At 35.1% G+C, this 24,106-nt stretch overlaps 2 protein-coding genes and 1 long non-coding RNA gene across 3 annotated transcripts; 2 read left to right on the top strand and 1 right to left on the bottom strand.

The window, feature by feature from the left end:
- Window positions 1-1,684: 1,684 nt before the first annotated feature.
- LOC129004430 (formylglycine-generating enzyme) lies at window positions 1,685-10,277 on the top strand. The gene is made up of 4 exons (XM_054433017.1): window positions 1,685-2,653; window positions 3,488-3,659; window positions 6,888-7,071; window positions 7,418-10,277. The coding sequence occupies exons 1-4, from the start codon at window positions 2,089-2,091 to the stop codon at window positions 7,598-7,600; spliced, it is 1,104 nt and encodes a 367-aa protein (XP_054288992.1). The 5' UTR covers window positions 1,685-2,088; the 3' UTR covers window positions 7,601-10,277.
- A 245-nt stretch (window positions 10,278-10,522) lies between these two features.
- Window positions 10,523-17,906, bottom strand: LOC129004431 (THUMP domain-containing protein 1 homolog). Its single transcript, XM_054433018.1, has 5 exons — window positions 17,472-17,906; window positions 14,678-14,863; window positions 13,557-13,667; window positions 13,096-13,184; window positions 10,523-11,304 (listed from the first exon to the last, which is right to left on the bottom strand). Exons 1-5 carry the CDS (start codon window positions 17,703-17,705, stop codon window positions 10,887-10,889), a joined length of 1,038 nt encoding a protein of 345 aa, XP_054288993.1. The 5' UTR covers window positions 17,706-17,906; the 3' UTR covers window positions 10,523-10,886.
- A 116-nt stretch (window positions 17,907-18,022) lies between these two features.
- On the top strand, window positions 18,023-23,377 carry LOC129004432 (uncharacterized). Its single transcript, XR_008491708.1, has 3 exons — window positions 18,023-19,661; window positions 21,274-21,533; window positions 23,177-23,377. It is a non-coding gene; the product is annotated as an uncharacterized LOC129004432 (long non-coding RNA).
- The last annotated feature ends 729 nt before the right edge of the window (window positions 23,378-24,106 follow it).

The raw sequence follows: 24,106 nt of genomic DNA, 5'->3' as shown, positions 1-24,106 counted from the left end.
ATTATCTCAACTCAGGTTTTCAATGGTCGAGTTTGATCAAGTAGTTTTAAAATGGTGGCCGTTAATAATTAAAATAATAAAAATGTTTCAGTTTTTTGTGTTCTCAACTCCCTTCAGGGATCTGCATTAACCTATTAATTTTCCTTGCAATCACAAGGACAATGTGCTGCGGTGGTGCTCGGAGAGTGAGATGGAGTTGAACATATCTAAGTGCGTTGTACTCTCTTTCTCTCGGCGCATGAATGTAAAGGTGTTCAATTATACCTTATTTGGTTCGACTCACCACCGATCCTCTACAGTGAAAGATCTCGGAGTAACTGTTTCCTCGAATCTAAGTAAGAAGGCTTATTCTGCTCTGGGATTTGTTGTCAGAATGTTTCGAGATGGGTTTTCACCTCATGCCCTATAAGGACTTTGTATGTGCAGCTGGTCCACCCTTTGTTGGAGTACTGCTCGCCAGTTTGGTCACCATACCTGTTATGCCATGTTGATCTTCTCGAGGGTGTACAGAGAAAATTTCTTCGAGTACTTGGAGTGAGTCTGGGCTTTCGCTACCTTGAAGTACCACTGGATGAGATGGAACGTCGGTTTGGACTTCTTCCTCTGAGTTCGAGACGCAAAATCGTTGATCTGCTGCTCTTAAGGAAGATCATCACAGCCTCGGTCGATTCACCAGATTTGCTGAGCAGGGTTGATTTTCGTTGTGCTCGGGTGGTTCGATCCAGAGGACTCTTTGAGAGAGCTCATTGTTCGACACAGTATTCTTACCACAGTGCTCTGCCTCGCCTTCATCGTCTGGGAAACAGCCTGCCCAGTTATATCGACCTGATTCAGTTCTCCGAGAATCATCTTAGGAAAGAGCTAACCAACTTCTACTCGTCAGAGGAGCTTGTGCATGTTTGATTTTTTTTGTTTATTAGCTTTTCGTTAGGAGTGTGGCGATGACTTAGTGTTGGGGCCGTCGACTCCCCTCACTTCCGAGCCAATGAGTGCATGTTTCTGTGCAAGAGTGTGTGGTAGTGTTGGGGCCGTCGACTCCCCTCACTTCTGTGCATTTCATATTTATTAATATTTATGGTCTATCTTGTTGTTACCTTTATTGTTAAGTTTTTTTTATTTTTCTTTAGAGTTTACCGTACTTTTGCACATTGTTATTTCTGTAAATTTGCTGTTTTTGCCTCCATAATATGTATTTATTTTGTAGTGTTTCATATTTTTGGGTTTGCTTATTGTTAGTCTCTGCTTCGTTAATATTTATTGTATTATTGTCCCTGCATGTTAACTAGTCTTTATTGCCACTTGCTGTGATATTTATCATATATTTATTTTCTCAACTTTGTTTTGTTAATTAAGTGTAGTGCTTTGACTATTATTACGTCATATTTGTTGGCCATCTGTATATAATTGCAATGTGAAATGTAAAATGGTGTTTGCCGTATACAAATAAATAAATAAATAAATAAATAAACTCAGAACTCAGTGTACATCGAGGCTGCCTGGTCTATCAAACCGAAGCCTGCTAACTAGAGGAAAACAAATTATTGTTGTTATTAAAATTATTGTTATTATTGCCTACGGTGTTGTTATTGTTATTGTTGTGTTGTGGTGTGGTTGTGTTTGTGTGGTGAGTGAGAGAGAGAGAGAGAGAGAGAGACAGAGAACAGACAGAAGACAGGACACAGAACAGACTATTTAGTGAGAGTGATTAGGTTTAGGTTAGTTAGTGAAATTTTCTCTAAATTTAGATAACCCATTAATTGTGTTGATTCCAATTTCGTAAGTCACAAATGTAACTAGGCCTAAGCCCAGGTCTCTCCACTTTTTATTTTCGACTTTTAGTCTATAAAGATAAAATGCTTAATTTCTTTCAACCCTAACCTCACATAATATTCTATGTGTTTTGGTTGTTTCAATTGTATTGTTGCTTAACTTATACATTGATGGAATGGAAACTGGAAAGGTTATGTTTATCTTTATCATTTTATGAAGAGTAGGTAATCTGTTTGAACCATTGACTATTGAACTGCTTTAAAACTAGCCTATTTTCACATTTTCTTAGCGCTGTTTTAATAGTTCCAAGTTGTGAAAATGAAAATGATCATCCCAACCGAGTGTGGGAATTTGTACTCAATAATTTTAATTTTATGCTTTGGAAATGTCTATGTTCAATCTGGTGAAAACATTGGTTGCGGTTGTAGTGTAACAAACCGAGAATTTGTAAAGCAGCCCTTATATGACACATTCATAAAACTTGTTGAATACGGGAGACCTCATGAAAAAATATGTCCATCTGTAAAGTTGTTGTCTTCACCGAGATACAAAAATATGGCTTTCATAACAGGAGGGAAATATATGATGGGAACAAATGACCCAATTATTAAAATGGATGGCGAGTCACCAGAAAGAAAGGTCATGGTGAACGATTTTTTCATGGACATTTATGAAGTAAGCAACAGTGATTTTAAAGAATTTGTTGATAGTACTGGCTACACAACTGAAGCAGAATCTTTTGGTAACTCATTTGTGTTTGAAATTTTAATAAGTGAGGAAACCAAAGCAAAGATTAAACAAGCTGTGGCAGCAGCACCTTGGTGGCTACCAGTGGACGGAGCTGACTGGAAACATCCTGAGGGGCCGGACTCAAATGTTGACAGTAAGTCATTATAAATGAACTAACTTATACAGTGCCCTGGATGAATATTACTAGGCCTAAGTGAAAATATCAATGTTTCAAAATACTTATAGGCTTATGCAAGGCATATTGTTTGATAAACCAGACTAATAACTTGATCGAGTGTTCTATTACATGGAACTACCCATCCAGCTTTTGCTGCACTTTTTTGTTAGTGATTTTTAGGCCTTAATATGCAAAGATAATTTTAATACTTCAATCAAGGACTCCATAGGTCTATTAGAATGTATTGGCTAAACTTATTTAACCAGTTATTCATTTTCTAATTCAACTAAGTTCATCCTATTTTAAAATCCAAGTGAATTAGCCTACTACATAGGTAATTATCAAAGTATTTCCCCACCCAAGACAAAGTTGAGTGCGGGATTGCTACCTTCCCTATACGAGTATGATCAACATATTTTAGATGAGTAACGTACAATATTTTTCGCCATACTACTCTAAACTAACCTAGCAATAAACAAATGGTACCGGTAACAGCAATCTGACAAGTAGGCCTAGGCCTAGCTTCTATAAATTTATCATGAGTACGGTACTTTAAAAAGCGGTTGGAGTAAGTTATGATTTGATAAGGAGAATCACAAAAGTTGAAATAACTTTTGAACAGTAATTTTTACAGCAATGGTGGGGGGGGGGGTGTTGCAATATTTTGTTTTAACACGTTCGCTGCTGCGGACGTTCCGGAACGTCAGCCGGGCCAACTTATTAATATGTAACTTACTGTTTTGCAAAATTAATTTAAGTGGGTGAAAGACAATAAATAACAATTTAAAAAACGTTATCAACTTTTGTTAGGTAGAATGGATCACCCAGTGGTTCACGTGTCATGGAATGATGCTGTAGCCTACTGCAAGTGGGCTGGTAAACGGTTGCCTACAGAGGCGGAGTGGGAATATGCTTGCCGCAGTAACTTACACAGGAGACGCTACCCATGGGGCAACAGTGTCTTACCTAAAGGAGAGCACAGGTTGGTATAACCATTATTTATTTATTTATTTATTTATTTATTCATTCATTCATTCATTCATTCATTCAGACAAGTAATAACATAGCAAGCAAACAGTAGTGATAATTCTTAAAATATATCTATGAAAAGCAAACAGTGGAATAAATATTAGAAAAATAGCCAAGCAATACAACTGTAGTTCTCAATGTAGTTCAAATATAGTTCTCATCAAGCAATAGCTAACCAAAATAAACTAAACTAAAAACTTAACATTCTGAGCAGTGTAAAATATAATTAAGCCGACAGTAATTAAAACAAGGGAAAACAACAAAACATTTGAACATCAGCCTAGCAATAACAATAACTAAGAATTCAATATTAGACAATAGGAACTTAAAGAGAGTAAATAAAAGGAAATATAAATCTATATAATTATTATGCTACATGAAACTTTGTCGGTTGAACTCCTTCACCATTTCTTAACCGATTTCATCCATTGACGTCTCATTGGAAAGAGCGTGTCGCGTAGAATTGCAAACTGGCCTTACATTTTTTTTAAATCCCTTGGGTTCAGCCCCAGTGGCTTTGAAAGTTCCCATGTTATCCTTATAAAGAACATAATTATTTACATTTTGATCAGCTGTATAATTTAATTGCTGTTGTTTATTTTTCAATTCAATGAAACGCATTGAGTACATTTGTTTACTATTTAAGTTTGTGTTTACATAACCCCCAAGACGGATCGTGTTAAAGTATGGTTGCATCTTAAATTTGTGTATTTACCATTGTTTTGTGTCGCTATGACGGATCGTGTTAGCATGATTGTAACTTAAATTTGTGCATTTATCGTTGTTTTGTGTAGCTATAATTTGTTTATTCGTTGTTTTTTTTTCTTTTAAACGCCTCCGACGCGACGACAACGAAACATAGACAGGAGGCGTAATCGTGATAACGACCGCAGCTACAGAACAGTGGCGCGTAATAGGCTTAACTCATCACAGTCAGCACCTGACCCTGGACAATCTCAACTATTAGGTTACAAATGCGCCCTAACACTACCCCAAAATGACTTTTCGTTCTCAATTGGCCCTCTATCAATAACCTGTGTTGCCTGTACACTGTACAGCGAGGCATTTTGAGTAGGAGAAAACCGGCCGGAATGCTTTAGGTTTATCAATAAAGAAGATAAACATGGTCTGAGTTACACACCAGTAATCTTTGAGTTGACTCTTTTAAACTCATTGTAAATATAATTGTTATTCGTTTCGGAATAACTCCTGTAATACTTTGCAATTATTCGAGCAACATGTACACTAGTATGTTATAAATATGTAAATTTATAACTAGAGTCGGGACCACATAAGTTTGCAGCTGAGGGAGGAGCCTATTTACCATGGGTTTGAATGAACCAATGAGAACCGTGCGGTGTTGCCAAATCTAATAATACCAGCTGATTTGAAAATATTGCTTAGTATATTTTATTAGTAAGATGTGGCAACGTTGCACTAGCCTTGTCTTGTGATTGGCTGCCACCAACTGCAAACTTACGTGGTCCCGACTTTAATAGCATACCTAGACAAAAAGAATTAAATATAGACTGTCAGCCATGCCGCGGTTACCATAGGTCCTGGCACACACCGCTGGGAGCGCCTTGTATTTACCTTTACCGGTTCTTCATCGTTGCCCAGCCGTAGCTGGATAGATTGCATTTTGAAAAATTAAAACTTTAAAACTGACTATATACAAGGCTGTTCTGACTGATCTAGAAAGACTCTCTAGAATCAAGTCGGCAAAATTTAAGTTATTAAATTTAGAGGTTTAAAATCGAGTTCTGAAACGAAAATAGTCGTAAAACGAGAATGCGTGCGTTAAACGAAAATAAAGTAAAACGTAGAAATGGTCTAACTATTAGAATAGCTAACCTTCGTAATATCGGCGATCGGCGGGAATGCGTAAGTAGTCTTGTAACGATGACGTTACTTCGTAGACGGCGTGTGAACGAATAATCCTGTCTTTGAGTAAAATCCTTCGTTCCTGCCCGCTCGAGGCTTACGCGCTCAAGCGGCGAACTTTAGTACTACTAGATAACAGCTGATCGAATTCACTTGTTGAGCTGGTCTAGTTTCGTCTGTCGTCTGTCAACAAATAAACACCAGTTTGGGGTTATGTCGTCGTCGGCGTTAAATACCTGTAAAATCGGCCGGTTTAACTTTATTATGTGAAACGAAGTGCTATTATGAATAAATATGTAGTTGTGGATGTGTTTGTGTACTTCACTGCGAATAAAAATAGGCCTACGTTCTTTGGCCCATAGTCCAAGCTATGGCCAACACATAGAGCTTGGAGTAGGCTATTGTGGTTAAAAATCGGGTAAGTTCTTGCGTTCATTTATTCGTAGTACGTTTTTACCCCCCTTAAAATTTGGTACCTTACAAAATAAAAGAGCTGATGATATTTATCCTCTTTGCTGATTTTTGTAATCTATCAAATAAACTGCATCAGCAATCTGAAACATACTTTCTCCCATCCTTGTCACCAAATAAAATAAAAGAGCTGAAGATATTTATCCTCTTTGCTTATTTTTGTAATCTCTCAAATAAATGGCATCAACAATATGAAACATACTTTCTCCCATCAGCTTGTCACAACCCTGATCATGGGTAGGTATGCGTTGTGATTAACTACTGTATGATATTTTATGGGGAAAACCATAAAATAGTTGCATTAAATTTTGAAGTGTAATTTTAACAGCAGTTGGGGTTGTACCATATTGTTTTGAGTTAAAAGGGCTATACAAATACTTAATTACTAATAACAATTGTTTAAGCCGCTTATTAGATTTTATGGGAAATCAGCTTTGCCTGTCAATTCGATGGCAACGCTGGTGGCGCTGCCTATGAATTGACAGGCAAAGCTCTCTCAAAGTACTCAACGCTTTTTACCATGCGGTTGGCATTCTGGGTTATAGTAGTATGTTTTCTGTGGTAGTACCCACATGCAAAACTTAATAAAAAATCACACCACAGGTTGTGGCCTGTAGCTTTGTAGGTACACATCCATAAACATAATGGCATGCTGTGCAGACATCACAAAAAAAAAACAAACAAAAAACAACAATTTATTGGATTTAGGGGAACCCAAAACAGACATTTTACTCATAACTCAAACTTGAAAATTTTGACAAAACAATACTTTCTCTAGGCTATATACAATGTATGGGGGGAAAGTAAAAATGACTTATTGTTGCAGAATGAACATCTGGCAAGGGGAGTTCCCCCACAACAACACAGCAGAGGATGGTTTTGTATCAACTGCTCCGGTTCATCAGTTCCCCAACTCCAGTTTGGGGCTGCACAACATGGTGGGGAACGTGTGGGAATGGGTTAGTGACTGGTGGACTACCAAACACAAACCATCATACCAAGTCAACCCAGTAAGTATTTACACTCTCAACTCCTACTGAGTATTATAATTGTGGAGTAGGCGTATTACTTTTAAGGTCTTTTATCAATCAACCAGTTACTCTTCTTGAACACTTCATGATTTCATGCTTTCACACTGCACTGATTTTTTATCGGATGTGTAAAAATCGGATCCTTACTTACTACACCAGAACAGAGTTCTCTATCAGTTCTGTGGAGAGTGTTGTTAACCATGGATCGCAAAAAAATCATAGCTGCATTAATATTATACTGACGTCAAAAACGTGAGCCCTGGTTTAATTAAGCAATACCATTGTAGTATAGTGAACATTTAACTCAATGGAACATTCTTTTCAGACAGGACCAAAATCAGGGGTGGACAAAGTAAAGAAAGGTGGGTCCTATCTTTGCCACCGTTCATACTGTTTCCGCCACCGTTGTGCGGCAAGATCACAGAACACTCCAGATAGTTCTGCAGGGAACCTTGGCTTCCGATGTGTGGCCGAGCCCGACAAGTTCAATCTCGACCAAGGAACATGACAAAGGCGTCAGGTTGTTTTGTATGTAAATGAATAATGTTCACTTATACCTATGACATTGTTATATTAAAAATTGTATATAAGACTAAGTTACCACCAATATTCTTTTTAGGAGTGGTTTGTGAATTTAATAATGAATTTTGTACTTTAAAACTTTTACTATGAGACTGAACTTTTTACATTCCTCATGGCTAATTCTTTTGTATTTGGGGAATATTTTTGAAAAAGAAAATTACTAGCAGTGGTAATAAGAAAAAAATATGTGTTTACCACTCTGAACACAGGAGCTCAGTAGAGGCATCCTACCATTGACTATAAATACTATCAATGGTATATCTATAGGCCTACTATTAACCAACGATCTTGGGCTGATAAGCTACGGTATAGGATTGCTGACCTGAGAGCATTGCCTGTGTATACTGCAACTGTAATGACAATTTATTTACAATGTTTAGATCAAGACTGACTAGCAAGTAAATCAGAATCCATTGTCCTACTTCTGGATATTGATAGAAAGTATTTCACAACCACAGACACAGTCAACAATTTTCATTAAAATTGTTAATTCAATATTATGGTTGATGTTTTTGTGTTAGGTTATTACAAGGATTTTGTAAGGCAGTGATATACTTTCTACCGGCTAGCAGGCATTTGAGGTTTTGTTTTAAATAAATAAAAAAACTTAAAATTCATCTACCAGGGTAGCTTTTAACACTAGGCACTTTTATAATTCTTTTGAGAGTTGCATTTACTGGAGTAAAAAAGGATTCCAAATCCTATGATTTGATTAGTGGCAAAAAAGGGAAAAAAGTTGAATGAAGGTTGGAACATAAAATTTATATTTACCCTGATATCCTCATATAATTGCTTTACGATGAGCCTTGTTGTGTTGTATTGTTTAGAAGTCAGAAGGTGTGTGAATCTTAACAGAGGTGTGAATAATAATTTGTAAAGTTATAATGAATTTATTTATGTATAAGTAAGTTAACATAAAAAATAGTGCTCATAGATTTAAAATTGTCTTTATTTTCATCTATTTTGTTTACTTAAAACACTGTAACATATAGAATATTACCGATGCAACTTTGGTCCAAACGTATTGACAATGCACTAGTGAAATAAAAATGTATACAGGATTTTGCAATATTTACTATTGTTTTTAAACTCCCTATGAACAAAGCCAAAATATATCATCACTAGGGCGTAGCGTGACTCTTTTTACCGGAGCTCAAGTAATGCGATCGAGGTTGGAAAATGGGCTAAGAATTGAAAAGACACTTTGTGTGCGTGTAATGTACTACCTACCTTTATATACTTTTTGTCACATTACTCCATTATTTAAGCATACAAATGTACAAAAGAAATTAGTTTTCATGTAAAGATAACCTCCTTAAACGACTTCCAGCTTGTTTTCAAGCTTACCAATTAATGCAAACAAGCAGTGGTTTAGTAAATGATTAATTTATTACGATTGTGTTAGAGTAGGCTACATTATACTATAGATATGTCGATTGACAAGAATTCCATAACAAGCTACAACCTTGAATTAATCAATACATAATTTTGATACATGTGATTGCTTACAATTGAGTTTATAACAGCTGACATTTACTGCCTAGGGACTAAAAGGGCTTTTTACTCTCTATGGAGTAAAAAGAACTACTTTTGACCCGCGGTATTGATTAAAAATGGCAGTTTTTGTTGCAGTGTGACTAAAAGATGATTTTTATAATTTAATTCAGAGTGATATAGAAAAGTTTTTTTGGTAGGGCCTTTGTTCAGATTCCTGTATGCAATAGTTATTTGTGTAACTAGTGGGCGAAGTGGCATTTTGCTGCACACGAGAGAAATGTTTATGCACAAGCTGTAGGCAAGTGTGGAAAGTTTTTCGAGTGCAGTAAAGGCAGTTTGCACTCGTGTTGGACATTATATTTTTCCTACTGTTACTACAAATCATATAAATAATTAGTCTTTCAAACACTGTACAACACGCTTTTAGGTTAGGTTAAATCCAAACATTGAACGAAGTGGGAAACGTTGCACCAGCTGATCGTAGTTGTAATATCTTTAAGTGTTGCCAACTTATTTTCAAGCGTACATGAATTACGTGCATAATATAAGCACACTGTTTTGTATTGTTTGGTTGGAATACTGGTGTGCGCCAAAGTTTGGCTTTCTGTACTATAATCTGTGCAAGGAAGCCCACTTTGTCGGGTGACTGTAGGGAAAAAGATTTAGTTGGTATATTTCCATGTAATGAGAGGTTCTTGACATCAGAAAAAATTAAATTTGGTCAAGAGGATATCTCATTAGATTAATCTTATTCCCAAGTTTGCTTTTAAAAAATATTGTAAATGTAAAAAGTAAATGCCAGTTTCAGTCATGTGTTACAAACTAAGTTACCTTTACGTACAACTTTTAATGGAGGGGTTTCTTCATATCCTTTGTCCAATTCACTCTAACAATAGTAATATTTTTGTATTGTTGTGTGACAAATGCTTTGGTGAATGGTATATTGGTACATCACTTTAAGTTATATACCATAGTCGTAGGTACATAATGTTAAAGTTAAAATAAAACCTTGAAAGAATATTGTACTTATATATTTATTTAATTTTATCAGTATTATTAATCTAAGGCTATGTATGGATTGAAAAATAAAATAAAATAAAACACGAATTCATACAATAGTTATTCTTTCAATCCTTGAACTCAAATACTTGATCCTCTGACTCCCAATATTGAACGTGAGTAATGCAAGATAGTCAAGTAAAATTTGTTCTTTATGATCCAATTTCCCTAATTATTTAATTTATTATATATTTTATTGATTAATTCAACACAGCATATTGCTTTCAACAAAAATGCTTTATAACCATGCTAAGAAGTGTATATAACAAGGGAAATAAACTAATTATCCAGGTTTATCGTCAAAGGATTTTCTTTTCATAAAAATATTTATTTTGAAATAACAAACTGAAATTATCAATTTACATTTGAAGGAAATAACCACCATCTGAAGCTCAATAGTTATGAAATGTGTGAAGTCAACCTGCATAAAATTACTAATAACAAAAAGTAAAATTTCCCAAATTCTTCTTGGGCTAAAAATAAAAGGAACAAAACAAATTGATAACATGAGAAAACATATGACTTAACCATATTAAGTAAAAAAGATTACCTCAACATTAAAGTATAACAAAAGTAAGGAAAGGAAATACACAATTCCTTTTCACCAACACTGTTCTCTTTTTCCACGATCATCTAAGCGATCATCATATTCAGTTCTAAGCAGTCTCATCTGTAGTATCACAGGAGTTAACAACCTTTTCCTCTTTGGCTAAATCGTTTTCTTTGGTGCTGGAATCATCATTTTCACCTCCCTTGTCCTCAGCTTCACCATGATCCTCGCCCATATCCTCTTCCTTGTTTTCTTCTACATTCTCTTCTTGCTTTTCCGCTTCTACCTGGCTTTCCTTCTCTGTTTCACCTTCGTCGGGTTTTGTCAGTTCAGCAATATTGTAATGACGCAGAGTCTTGTAGTCTTCCAGCACAGACATCAAGCACATTCCCTTGAATATCTCCACCAGAACCGTGCGGTTAGGTTCTTTCAAGTTGGCCTTGTGTTCCCTGTTCTTATCAGTCACCAGTAGTGCTAGTGCCTGGATTACTTCGTCTCTTAACAGCGAGTCGTTATAGCGCTTGCTGTAATTACCATCAAAGGTTACATAGATTGAGAAAGAAATGGCTATATTATTGCATCCTTAATCAGTAAATTTTACCTAACAAAAATCTTGTGTTTTATTCTTAGGGCTGACTTTGAAGCAAAGGTTTTGGAGGAAAAACACTTGGATTGTGAATAAATAAATCAAAGAAGAAGGAATTAAAGTAATTCACCCAAGAAAAGAATTTCAGTAAGTTGATGGCAAACAAAAATCTTTTTGAAAATTAAACACAATAATTTGCACCTTCTGTAGAAAAAAGTAGGCCTAAGGAGGAATGAACAACATTACCCCAATTTCCTGGAACTGGAACTTCATTCTTAGGATGTTGTTCATCCTTCTTTTTAAATTTTGGTGACTAAACCAAAGTTTTTTACAAGACGTCAAGATCTGAGCTTAATTTTTAACAATGCAATTCAACATAAATTATCCTTGGGTACTTCAAACTATGACATCTGTTGTTAGTTGTCTAAAAATTAAAAACAGAGGAATAAAAAAAAACCTATTTCGCCAAATTATTGTTAATAAATTGTTTTATCATACCTAGCTAAATTCAGTCTATAATTCCCCAAAAGAAAAATAATATCATAGTCTTCCATAATCGGGACAAAATCCTGGACATCCCTTACGTCGCAAAAACGTCATAGTCTTCCACTGCCGAAGCAAATTTTTCAATCACGCAAACTTTGCAGACACGTTTTATGACCCCGATTGTAAAAGCTTGGCTCAAGCTCGATGTCTCAAGCATATAGGCCAGGCTCGGCGCGACTCAAAAATCGAGCCGCTCGCACACCTTACTTCCTTGATTGTAAGTTAAAATAAAAATTCGAATGGTGTCGAAAATCCCAAATTTTCACTGGTCCCTTCAAATTCAAGATTTTTCCCCCAGTTTTCTGGCTGGTGTACACCCTGAATGACAATGAGACCATTAGACATGAGTTCTTGTGGAAAACAAAAACCATTTTTTGTTTCAGTTGATTAGATGGTAAAATACCCCCGCCGCAGCAAACCTGCAGACTAAGCGAATTTCCATTTGCCTGATTGGATTTACACTAAAATGTCTCCTTAAAAATATCACATTTATTCCCTATTTAAATAGAATCAGTTTAACACATACTTAGGTTTGCTGCAACAGGCAGGGTAAAAGTGTTTTTTATGTAAAATATTAATATTTAGTAAGAAATAAAAGCATTTTCCAAATTTGGGCAAAAAATGTTAATAAACAAGCAAACTACAACAGTTTACTTATTCTCCATAAGAATAACATGGGAATTTTAAATTTACAATTTTTTGAAATTTTCTCCGTAACCATTAGGTGCATTATAACGCTTCAATATACTAAATTATTTGTTTTTTTAAGCTCTACAAAATAGTTCGGAAAGAAATTGCAAAATTTTATGTTTTTTGAGTCAAAAGTGGGAAAAACCCATTTTTACCCCATAAAACCCCCCATAAACCCCCGTTCCCATGGTCCGATCATGCTGGTTCGCGAACTCGTTAGAATAAACGTAGGTTTACACGGTTGTACCAAATTTCATCAAAATCAGATCTTTTTGCTCGAGTTATCGCGCTAACGGACACATATATAAATATATATATGAATTTGAACGGATGGTGTTTTTGGCCTCTAGGGACCTCAAAACGAAAAAAAAAAAATCGGTCCCGAGTCCAGGTCTTACCATGAGTACTACGGTAATAGCTTATTCCCTATATGGGAAATTCGCTAATAAAGTACCTAATACAACAATATTACAGTTAACAAATATACACTTACTTTACAACTATTGCAAATGTTGTTGGGTCACATTTGAAATGTTTATCAAATAGAGAATCTGCTGCTGTCTTCATATCTTCCATATTTGCCTGAAAATACCATCATAGTTAATTTGCTTTGTGTGTTTAAGTCAATCATGTAAATTAAATACTCTTTCTTAACAAAAGTGTGCATGCTCTAAAGATTGATAATGGACGAAAGTCAAAATTTAAAAACTGATGATTGGTACCTTTTGTTGGTTGTTTGTATTGTCTTGCTAAAGACCAACTTCAGATGAAGTTAATTCTTATTCAAAACATGAAATTATTTATAGTAAATTACATCATTGGCTAGGCCTCTATGAAAATCCAGCAGGCATCATTGATCTTAGTACACTATCAATCATTCAGTAGCCTACTATGTTAAATGATCAACACTTAAAAACTTCACACATTTTGTTAGGGCTATTGCTATTAACTTACTCGACACACAACCTCCACTGGCACCAATCTCAGAAGAAACCTTCCCTTCTGTGTTTTGGTTGCTGCAGCCTCACTAAGAATTGTATGAGCAAGCTTCACTGGATCTTCAAGCTGTAATAACACAAAGCTACCAAGTTAACACTTGTAAAACACAACTACAGGCAATTACCTAAACATTAGGAGACTTTTCCCATTAGTTTCTATACTGCAAAGACATTTGTACTATATTTCAAAAACTATCCAAATATTACTGATGTTGGTGTCTCATTATTTTTAAGTCTTAACAGTTGGGATAAACTCTTAGAATATTTAGAATACTTTGTATTATCTTGTATTTCATCTTAAAATTCACTGACATTACCTAACTTATGTTTGTTGATTTAATTTTCATTAGGCCTAAATTATATTTTAAAGGCCATGCTATAATTACGAGCGCTAAAATTATGAGTGTCACACATTTTAAGTGGCTAAATAAGATGTGTGAAATCAATGTTACAATGTGCGAAATGTGTGTTGCAATGTGTGTGTATCAATGTGCATTTTGAACATTTTGTTGTAAAACAAACCATACACCAATGAATAAATTAAGGTTTCATTTTAATACAAGTTATCCAATAGGCTAGTAATTTTAATTTTAATTTCAAAATAGAATATACACTTAATAATACACCCATCCTCAAACTGTGAAAAATATTTGGTTGGCCAAAGAAAACCAGTTCACTTCTTGGTTGTTTAAAAACACTCTGACCACTGACTGAACAAGACATTCAGTTCCAGCACCTAAGTTATGTTATTAGACAAATTCTGCTCCCAGGCAAGGTATATTTACTTGCATCACCTCAGCCGAATGTTACAACCCTTACTTTTATAAGGAATCTGTTAACTTTAATGATTGACTAACTTGAACCCCTTTCCTTTATTAAAAGGCCGTCAAAATAATATGGACCCGATGGTTCTCGGAGAGACCGTACTTCAAAGAAAAAGAATTTCTCATACACCAACCATTCTTATAAACTCCACCACAAACATTTTAGGTGTAAGCCTAATTTTCTCAAAGAATGTTTACCTATAGTAAAGTTTAATCTATATTGTCTATTAACAAGAAAGTTCAAACGGCCCACCGTAGTTTTGATGAAGATGATGGCTTGCACACCAGTGTCGACCACTGTGAATCTCCCAGGTGTCCATTGACTTGCTCTCAAGTTGGATATCTCTTTCTTAAGATCATCTTCAATATCTCCACCACTTGCAACATCGCCACCTGCTCCACCCTCTGTATCCTCGTTGGTTGATGATGGCCGCTGAATCTTGAACAGCAAACAATGAATAGTTTAAGCTGAGTTTTGGATAACAGTAAGTAAGTTTTTTTAGCCCCTCCAAGAAACACTTTAAAATAGTAAAACCCATGTACAACAGTAGGGTATGTAGGCCTAAATTGTGGAAAATTACACATTCATGTATAAAGTAAGCAGCCATGAGACATGCAGACTTGCAAAAAATAAGACTTCAGAAACCGTTGCCAGATCAGCCAACATTTTACTTAGCCTAAAAGAAATCAAAAACTATTTTGGGCCCTAACTTAGGTTACTTTAGAGCTCGAATGGTTTTTGTTTATTCTTGTCTCTTTAATTTTTAAATTTTTTTATTCAGAAGCATTTTTATACTTCTGAGTCAATTTTACAGACATTGTAGGAGTAAATACCCCCGCCACAGCAAACCTGCAGACTTAGCGAATTTCCATTTGCCTGATTGCATTTAGCCTACACTTAAATGTCTCCTTAAAAATATCACATTTATTCCCTATTTAAATAGAATTAGTTTAACAAGTAGGCATACTTAGGTTTGCTGCAACAGGGAGGGTAAAAAAGTAGTTACTGACTGTACTGTAGTTTAGTAAGAAAGGAATAAATCTTCAAAATATGTTTGTAAAAAAAGCAAAGTACAACAGTTGAATTATTCTCCATAAGAATAACATTGGATTTTAAATTAACAATTTTAAGGAATTTTCTCCGTAACCATTAGGCGCACAATAACGCTTTAATATACTAAATTATTTGTTTTTTTAAGTTCTACAAAATGGTTAGGAAAGAAATTGTGAAATTTTGTGTGTAATTTTTTTGTTCAGCAAAAACTATGGCCTCGGTTCGTGAATGAAAAATTAAAATTGAACACTATGTATCATTTAAGTAGGTACCTAGGCCTATTTAAGTTAACTACCACTAACTTACATAAAGCCGCTTTTACACTCCAGAGTTTGAAACACAAGTTTTGAAACACATTTTTAGACTAAACATTTCGTTGTTGCAAATAGTTTTTCAGTGTTTGCAACAGAAATTTTTGTTTTTACCTGAAGTTGGTAAAGATGAAAGGGAGTTGCAAGCCTTTGTTTGCGACAATGGTTTCGGTCACTTTGTGCCGTTGAAACACAAAACAGAAACATTTCCCCGCCATAGGCTACCCTACGCTGCCACCTCCACTCTCACTCACAAGATCACTTGCACCACCCTGTGTATCGACTCTAGTGTCATTTACCCTGTCTGGACTGCTACTTGTTATTGCGTGCTTGTTATGAGTGATCACTGGTATGTGGCAATGGAAAATTTACTGAGTGAGATGAACATTCTAAAGTTAATTAGCTTGTACAGAGAGAAGCAAGTCCTTTGGAACCAAACTAAGTTTATTTCCGATTACAAAAATAAAAACTACGCATGGAATGGTTTCATTCAAAATGACATGCTAGACACTGACGACACTGGACATTCTCAGAAGGACTGATCCCAGGAACAAGAACATAGGCCAGTCATAATCAGTTTTTTTTAGTGTTTAAACATTCTCATGAAACATGGAAATAAAAACCATGAAATAAATATTGCAAAATTTTATTTGAACCTATTACTGTTTACTAAATAATGGTGTAAATACCTGCATTCATGTGATCAATTTGTTGCTAAATTGCAACCGGTTTCGACTCACAAAGGAGTCTAGACATAACCCCCGCCCGATCACGTCGTGTCCCGTTACCGTATTGTATCATCTTTCGTTTTTAGCCCTAAATGTTTGTTTTTATGTTCGTGTACGTGTGCGTGTTAAATGTATTTATTTATCATGAATTGACGACCTTCAAATGAAGCGAGAAGACATCTGTACTGGCCCAACGATGACTCCTTTGTGAGTCGAAACCGGTTGCAATTTAGCAACAAATTGATCACATGAATGCAGGTATTTACACCATTATTTAGTATTTAACTGTGATCAGGAGGCTAAAATTCAATATTATTACTGTTTGCAATAAAAGTTTGCAACTTTTTGTTTGAAACTTCGGTGTAAACCCGGCTTAAGTTATAGGCTACTACGTTCATAAAACTAGAAAGAGAACTAGGCCTATGTTGAATGTTGATTAGCCTAGCAGGCGTAGGCTTGGATCTAGGCCTATACCAAACTAGTAAACACGTTGCTCGAAATCAAGCAATTGCAAAGAAGTAAAGTAGTTATTTAAAAACAAATATAAGTCATCATAATTTTCGATGAGTTTAAAAGACTTGGAATTGAAAAATAAATAACAGCAATTAAATTATACAGCTGATCAAAATGTAAACAATTATGTTCTCTATAAGGATAACATGGGAACTTTGACAGCCACTGGGGCAGAGACCAAGGGACTTTTTCAAAAATGTAAGGCTAGTTTGCAAATCTACGCGACACGCTCTTTCCAATGAGACGTCAATGGATAAAATAAGTTAAGAAATGGCGGAGGAGTACAACCGACAAAGTTTCATGTAGCATATTAATTATAGCCTATAGATTGGACAGAAACATTTTGAGTTGTCGATTGTTTATCCACCTAGATTATTTTGAAAAAAATAACTGCCCAAATCAACAACCTACTTTAAGAGACCGAGTTCTAGGTCAACTTACATCATCGGCACCAAAGATCTTGTCAGCATACTCGTTGAGAATGTTTATAGATTCCTTCACACACTCTTTTTCACGAAATTTTGCATTGCATGTGCACATGAATCCTTTTATACCTGGCTGTAAATAGTTTTTGAATTTTCTTTTGTTGTTCCAGTTGTTTGATCCGCCACCAGTACCACCACCACCCGGCTTATGATAATAGTTCTTTCTTTTGTAATTTTGTTTTTTCTCCATTTTAGTCGATGAAAATGGAGGTTCAATTTCTATTATATGGTGACTACTTAATCTAGTCTACTTGTTGGTAATGATAATTAATAAATTAATAATAAAAACGGATGCTAGGCTAGAGACAGCTAATCAGACCAAGACCAACCAACCAGCACCGAAACGAAACGACCAAACTTGATAAGGTTATGTGTTATGTTATGTCCAGTTAGGATAGTGCTGGGTTTTGGGTTCACAACAGACCAACCGTATGATTCGGTTGTGTGTCGAAGAATATCGAACATGTTGTAAGTCGTATCTGTAATCGCATTGCATCGCATCGCACTCGCACAGGCTAACATTAGGATTGGATTGGAGTGCTGTCGTCGTGTCGTCTGCCGCTCAATTGCAAATGTGAAATAATTGATTGAGGTTACTCAGGTTATGTTTTTATCTATGTTGAGGAATTTCAATAAACTTAGTTTATTTAGTTATTCCCAATTTTAAGTGAGTTTGAAAACGCTTTGCCCTATTAGAGTCAAACTATTAATAGCTTAACTGAATCAGCAAAATAAAAATATCAAATCAATTGCGCAAACTATGATGTCTTTTAGAAAACCAATTTAGGCCTTTTACTTATGGTTTCTGAAGTTCAAATATAAAAAACCAAATATTATTACTCCAGAATTATTATTCTAGGTTCCAATTATTGTTTGGGGAGGAGGGGGATTTATTTACATACAATTCCCCCATTGATAATTATATTAGGATGTAGCCTATTTAAGTTAATACAAATAAAATTAAAAGTATGCTGGTCATTTAAAAGAATGAAACTGACACAATAAGTTAAGATAGGTAAGTCATATAGTATGTTGGAAACAGAGCATATTTTAAGGGATTTCCACTGGGCAACAGAGGCGCCGGACTTACCGGGTGTTTATGTGATACCTGGGGTCGGAGGGTTCCCCCGGAAATTTTTGCTTAGCTTAAATTAAAGTGAAAAGAACACATATTTCTACGCATCTTCTAATGAATTTTTCGATTATACTTATTCGCTTGTAAATAGTCCATATAATCTCACTTAATTATGTACCGGAATCCTAGAATGTCATAACAGGCCAAGGCTCCCTTCACAACCTCTTGGGCCAAAATCATAGCTCAATAGCCTACTCTAAAATATTTACATATTTTTTTTTTTATTCGTATACATTTCAAATGTGAATTATTAAAAAAAATATGCTGGCACCACCCATAGTCACTGGCCGACAAAATCTCAGCACTGTGTCACCCATTTAACATGTTATTTTATATGCCCTGTGTTGGAATGTAAAATAAAATAAGGCCCTAAATAAAAGCTTGCTTCAGCCTGAAACTTAAGTGTGTTGGTTAGGTAAAATTTTAAAATTTAACAAATTTTACCTTCAAATTAACTCATAGAACACATCTTTTTAACAGGCCCTCTGGTGAGTGGTGAAAAAACAGTAACACTTTACTCTTTGCATGCATCTTTACTAATCAAATTCATTCAATACTTACCTACTAGAAATAATTATTTTAATAAGTCTGGTTAAGTTAGTTATTTTTTTCTGTATACAAATGTTACAGCTTTATTTGTTTTAATCTACTTATGGATTGTAGGCTACTGTAACTTAAAATTGACTAAAATACAGCCACAATTTTAACTAGAAATGTTGGCATTCATTCTTATAATCCCACCAAGATGCCTTAACCTATTAAGGATAACTTAGACTATCTGGGTGAGGTTTTAATTACCTTAATTACCACTGTGTTGCCGATGACAGATGATTTGGATAGGGGTCCTCCAAACAATTGACCTTTAATGAACGACAAGATATCTTATTGTAATTATGTTTATCTTAATTATGTGAGTGTGAGTCAATTAAGCAAATTTGGTTAGATATTGTATTGAATTTGGATGCAAAGAAACGTAGCCTACAATAAAGGAAATGGGATCCACTTTTACAAGTAAGTTTTAAATAATTACTTACTGTATCAAGAAATGTTGTCGCTAACTTAAGCCGGGTCTTTCCTAGGCGCGGAAGTGGAGAGCGGAGAGAGGAACGCGGAGAGCGGACTCCACTTGTCTTAGGTAATTTAATGTTACTGTTTTCCTAGAAACAGAGCGGAACACCATGTTAATCTCTTTTCCGCTCTCCGCGTTCCTCTCTCCGCTCTCCGCTTCCGCGCCTAGGAAAACCCAGCTTTATGCCTAGACTGGTTAGGGCTTCAGATAACTTCTTACTGTTTAAAATCAGAAGTGCATTTTAATTTGAACTATTAATTAACTGAATAAAATAAATTCTTGTATTTTTATTTTGGTAATCATACCTACTAGCATGCTACTACAGTACTGTAAGCGCACAACTTGTTTGCGAGCCGGGTGCGCGGGGGGAGAGCGGTACCAATCTCCCACCACGCAGCCAAAGTTTCTGTAGCATTGGTCGGACTACGCTTTCTAAAAACATTCGACTAGCGCTGTTCGCGTTGTTTTCCTTTTTTGCGTACATTTTTTTAAAATTTAAATTTGAATTTGACAAATACTAAGGGTTCTATATTATTGTTTTGTTACTGTAGTAGAGTATTTTATTTTGATATAACTATTTTTTTACTTATTTAAATGTACACCAAACGGTAAAATCATATTAGGCCTATATTCCAATTTAATCGTAAAGTTTGACTTTTTAGGTGTAAATTTTTAACGTTTATAGGTGGTATCTTCAGATATAGATATAGATGTATGTAAAAACACATACAGATATATCTATAAACAGAAAACCACAAGGCTTAGTACATAAAATTATGGAAACTTTTGCTTATTTTCATATTATGTACAATAAATAACACCTTAAAATATCGGACAGGTTTTCCGAACACCCTTTAAAACGGTTAATGACTTGCAGTTATTTATTTTATATCCCTAAGTTGATAAAACGAAAGTCGGTCTCTTAATGTCGTACGTAAAGTATTTTATGACATTTTATGATTTTATTATCCTATTTTATGACCAGAAGAGTATTGTATTCTATCGTGTTCTATCAACTGTCAGTTTATTGGACTGTGCTGTTTAGATGAGTAGTGCGGTTGAGTAATTATTGAGTGATTGTTAAGCCGTGGGTTAAAAAAGTGTCAGGCTAGGCTAACATAGATTAATATTATGGCAACCACCCGTAAAAAGGGCAAACCATTCACAGAGAAGCGATGGAAATATTATAAGATCAACAGGTGCCATGTGTTGGTGTTACGCATCCGCTGGGAGTAGAAGCAGTATAGACAACATTTTTAGGGCGACTAGTAGCAGATTGGCCAAGAGCCGGGCAGTGGTGGGGGCCCCTCCTGGCTAAGGAGGCGGTGGAGGGGCCACGCGCAAACAAGTCGTGCGCTTAGAGTAGCCTATACTCGCACCTATACTGACAAGTAGTAGCGTCAGCTCTATTTATCAATCATAGGCCCTTCATAGCTATTATGCTATTATTTACATTTCCAGGTATAGGTGTTGAACTACAATGTATGTGGATTTATGGAAACTAGGCCTAAAGGTTACTGTGAATTAAGTTTAACTATTTTTTAACAATTTCAGATTTCTATTAACTCGCCCAAAGCTGTTGAAATCCTGGGAAAAGGCTGTCAAAAGAAAAAAATCTGAAAGAAACTGTTTAGTATTGATTCTTTGCAGTAAACATTTATCTGATGATGAAGTTTAAGTTAGATAAGACTTGGAGCACTTGTCAAGCTCCTTAAAGATGACGCTGAACTCACCGATTATGTAGGTACAGCAGTTCAGAAAAAAAAAAACACCGCCGTGGACAACTTTTCTATGGATAGCCTGATATTGTTGAGGTAAGATAAGTTATGCTTTTACATCTTAATTATATATTAAGTTAAGATTTTATCATAATAACATAATGATCATAATAAACCTAACCTAACTCTGCAAAGCGCTGTACAGTGACATTTCAGGGGGTTACAGAAAAACTAAGGCCTAGGTTGTTTGACAGTGACTGACTGACCATTTGAAATGTAATCGTTTGCCAGTGGTCGTGCCCCCGTCTGGTATTACTCCACCAGAGAAGCAGTCCATCTTTAAAATACCGGTACAGTACCTTAAAATGAAAGTCTTCTGTGCCTTAGAAAAATGTTAAGGTTGTTTTCATGTATTATAAGATCGTAGGAATAGGCCTACTTAGTTTTAGGAAAAAATAAGCTGGCATAGCAAAATTTCACAGTCACAGAAATCGGTGTTTATCAGCTAACTTATAACTTATGATAATATTTTGGCCTTAAAACTCAAGCAGACATATAACCCTATCAGAACTACAATACTGTACTACCTACTATAATATTCAGAAATAATTAGGCTGTTGTCCTATTAAAGAATACAATTTAGCCTACAGTGTCAACATTTTCAGGTGCTAAGTGTCTTTATCGTTATTCATGCAATGTTTTAAAGTCCTCAGATTACCCTAAATTTTTCCTTCCGGATCGATATCTGCCATATGAATCTGGTGACAACCTTACTTAACATAGGCCTAACTGCCACAGTGAGAGTAATAGTGACACTAACTTATTACTCTCACTGTGGCAGTTAATAGTGGCTGTAATTTTAATGAAATCCCTGTAAAAAAAAAAAAAAACAATAAATTGTATTAGCTAATTTTGGTTGCACTTCCATATAAGGCCTGTGGCACAGCTACATGGAAGTATTTAGTGTAAAGTAATTTTGTTATCTAACGGGGTAATTCTGAGCAATTACTTGGTCAACCCCAATTTTTTTCATATTTTACTACGGTCATCAGGAGGTTCTCAGAAAGCAAGAAACATATAATTCAAGGCCCGCAAGGCCATCGTACAGGTTGCCGAGCGATAAGAAGGTTCAAAGTCCAAGCGATAACAGTGGCTTGCGGGAGACGCGCGGAAGGCCAGTTGTGACAGTACCGTTATGGCTATGGCTAGTGGTTCCTCCGACAATCCTTTTCTATGTGACGGGTGTGAAAACACGTTACTTACTTATGTTTTTTTTTAGTCTCAAATACATCTCTAAGGCCAATTGTAACAGTACCGTTACGTTAGGTTAGGTTAATTAATAACCTAACTTAACCTAACCTAACCTAACCTAACTTAACCTTGCGGGGCTTGAATTATATGTTTCTTGCTTTCTGAGAACCTCCTGATGACCGTAGTAAAATATGAAAAAAATTGGGGTTGACCAAGTAATTGCTCAGAATTACCTCTAACGGAACTTTGAAACCTAACTATACCTGATTTAGTATTCTATTATTTTTACTTTTATTACTTTTACCTGGTGTCAGCGCAAGTGTAGCTTTGATTTTTTAATTTTTACAGCTCATTTCAGTAGAAGCGAATTATTATCTCACACTCACAGTTTTGTCTAGTTTGGTTTAATCTTGATTAAAGTAAGGACCACCTCTTACTTTTGTAATCGAGTAATGTTTTAAAAAAAACTAAGGCCTTATTTGTTTCAGACTCCAATTGAACCCATGGAGATTAAGACTCCAAGACAAAGCACAGGGAAAATCAAACGGAAATCAACCAAATCCACCACAGCAAACACACTCAAATTGATAGTTCAGTTTCTCCAATGAAAAAACTCCAAATGTAATGACCTAAGACTTGGACAAAAGAAGAATCACTTTGTTTTTGTGAAATGTTTAAATACACTGTATTTGGACTAATTAATTTTTTTTATTTACTAAACCTCAACTTCCTCATCAATAAAATTTCTATTGTGCCTATTGGGGTTTCAAAATTAGTTAAGTTACTCTTGCAAAATATATTTTGTTTTATTTCACAGTCATTGTTTTTTAATATTTTAATTCTTGTAATTTTGAACTTTAAGTTATTCAAAATACTTAACTGTCCTTCAGCATTGGAATTGTGCAATGTCAATGTTTCACAATAATTATAATTGCCTAATGAAGATCTCAACTTATAGCGAAGACAGTCAAATGGTAACAGTGGTAAAAAAATAACATTTTTTAGGACTCCAACATGGATTTTTACATAGCCTAACTTGAAAGAATCTAAGTTTCAGAGGTTTACTGTTTTCATGCGTCTTGTTAATAGCCTAAACTTAATATAATATAAGCTATTTTGAAATTTATTTAATTACCCTTAAAATGGTGATTCTAATCTAGTAAGGAATAATTTCTGGTATTGTGTCTTTAAAAGTATGATATAACAAATTCAAGAATTTTATAAATGTAGCCTATTAGTGAGTGAATCAGAATCATAGCCTACAGTAACAGGCCATAAATTGCATTCATGGTTCATGGTTCACCTTAAAAGGCGTTCATGGTCATGCCTTAATAAAAATAATATATTACTTTTATTTGCTTTTACATACAGTTCTGCAGTGCTAACAGATTGTTATAATCAAAATTATTTTAACTGTA

The sequence above is a fragment of the Macrosteles quadrilineatus genome, unplaced genomic scaffold (genome assembly GCF_028750875.1).
Source record: "Macrosteles quadrilineatus isolate MER2022 unplaced genomic scaffold, UCM_ALF_1.0 Scaffold_9__3_contigs__length_116548681, whole genome shotgun sequence".
NCBI lineage: Eukaryota > Metazoa > Arthropoda > Insecta > Hemiptera > Cicadellidae > Macrosteles > Macrosteles quadrilineatus.
Note: the sequence above shows the minus strand (reverse complement) of the source record. Positions and strands in the feature narration are given on the sequence as shown.

Coding starts and splice junctions, on each gene's coding strand:
- LOC129004430 (XM_054433017.1), top strand. CDS start 2,089: ATGAAAATGATCATCCCAACCGAGTGTGGGAATTTGTACTCAATAATT. Junction 2,654..3,487: donor GCCGGACTCAAATGTTGACA/GTAAGTCATTAT, acceptor AACTTTTGTTAG/GTAGAATGGATCACCCAGTG. Junction 7,072..7,417: donor CATCATACCAAGTCAACCCA/GTAAGTATTTAC, acceptor CATTCTTTTCAG/ACAGGACCAAAATCAGGGGT.
- LOC129004431 (XM_054433018.1), bottom strand. CDS start 17,705: ATGGAGAAAAAACAAAATTACAAAAGAAAGAACTATTATCATAAGCCG. Junction 14,864..17,471: donor AGATCTTTGGTGCCGATGAT/GTAAGTTGACCT, acceptor TTGCTGTTCAAG/ATTCAGCGGCCATCATCAAC. Junction 13,185..13,556: donor CAGTGGAGGTTGTGTGTCGA/GTAAGTTAATAG, acceptor TGGTATTTTCAG/GCAAATATGGAAGATATGAA.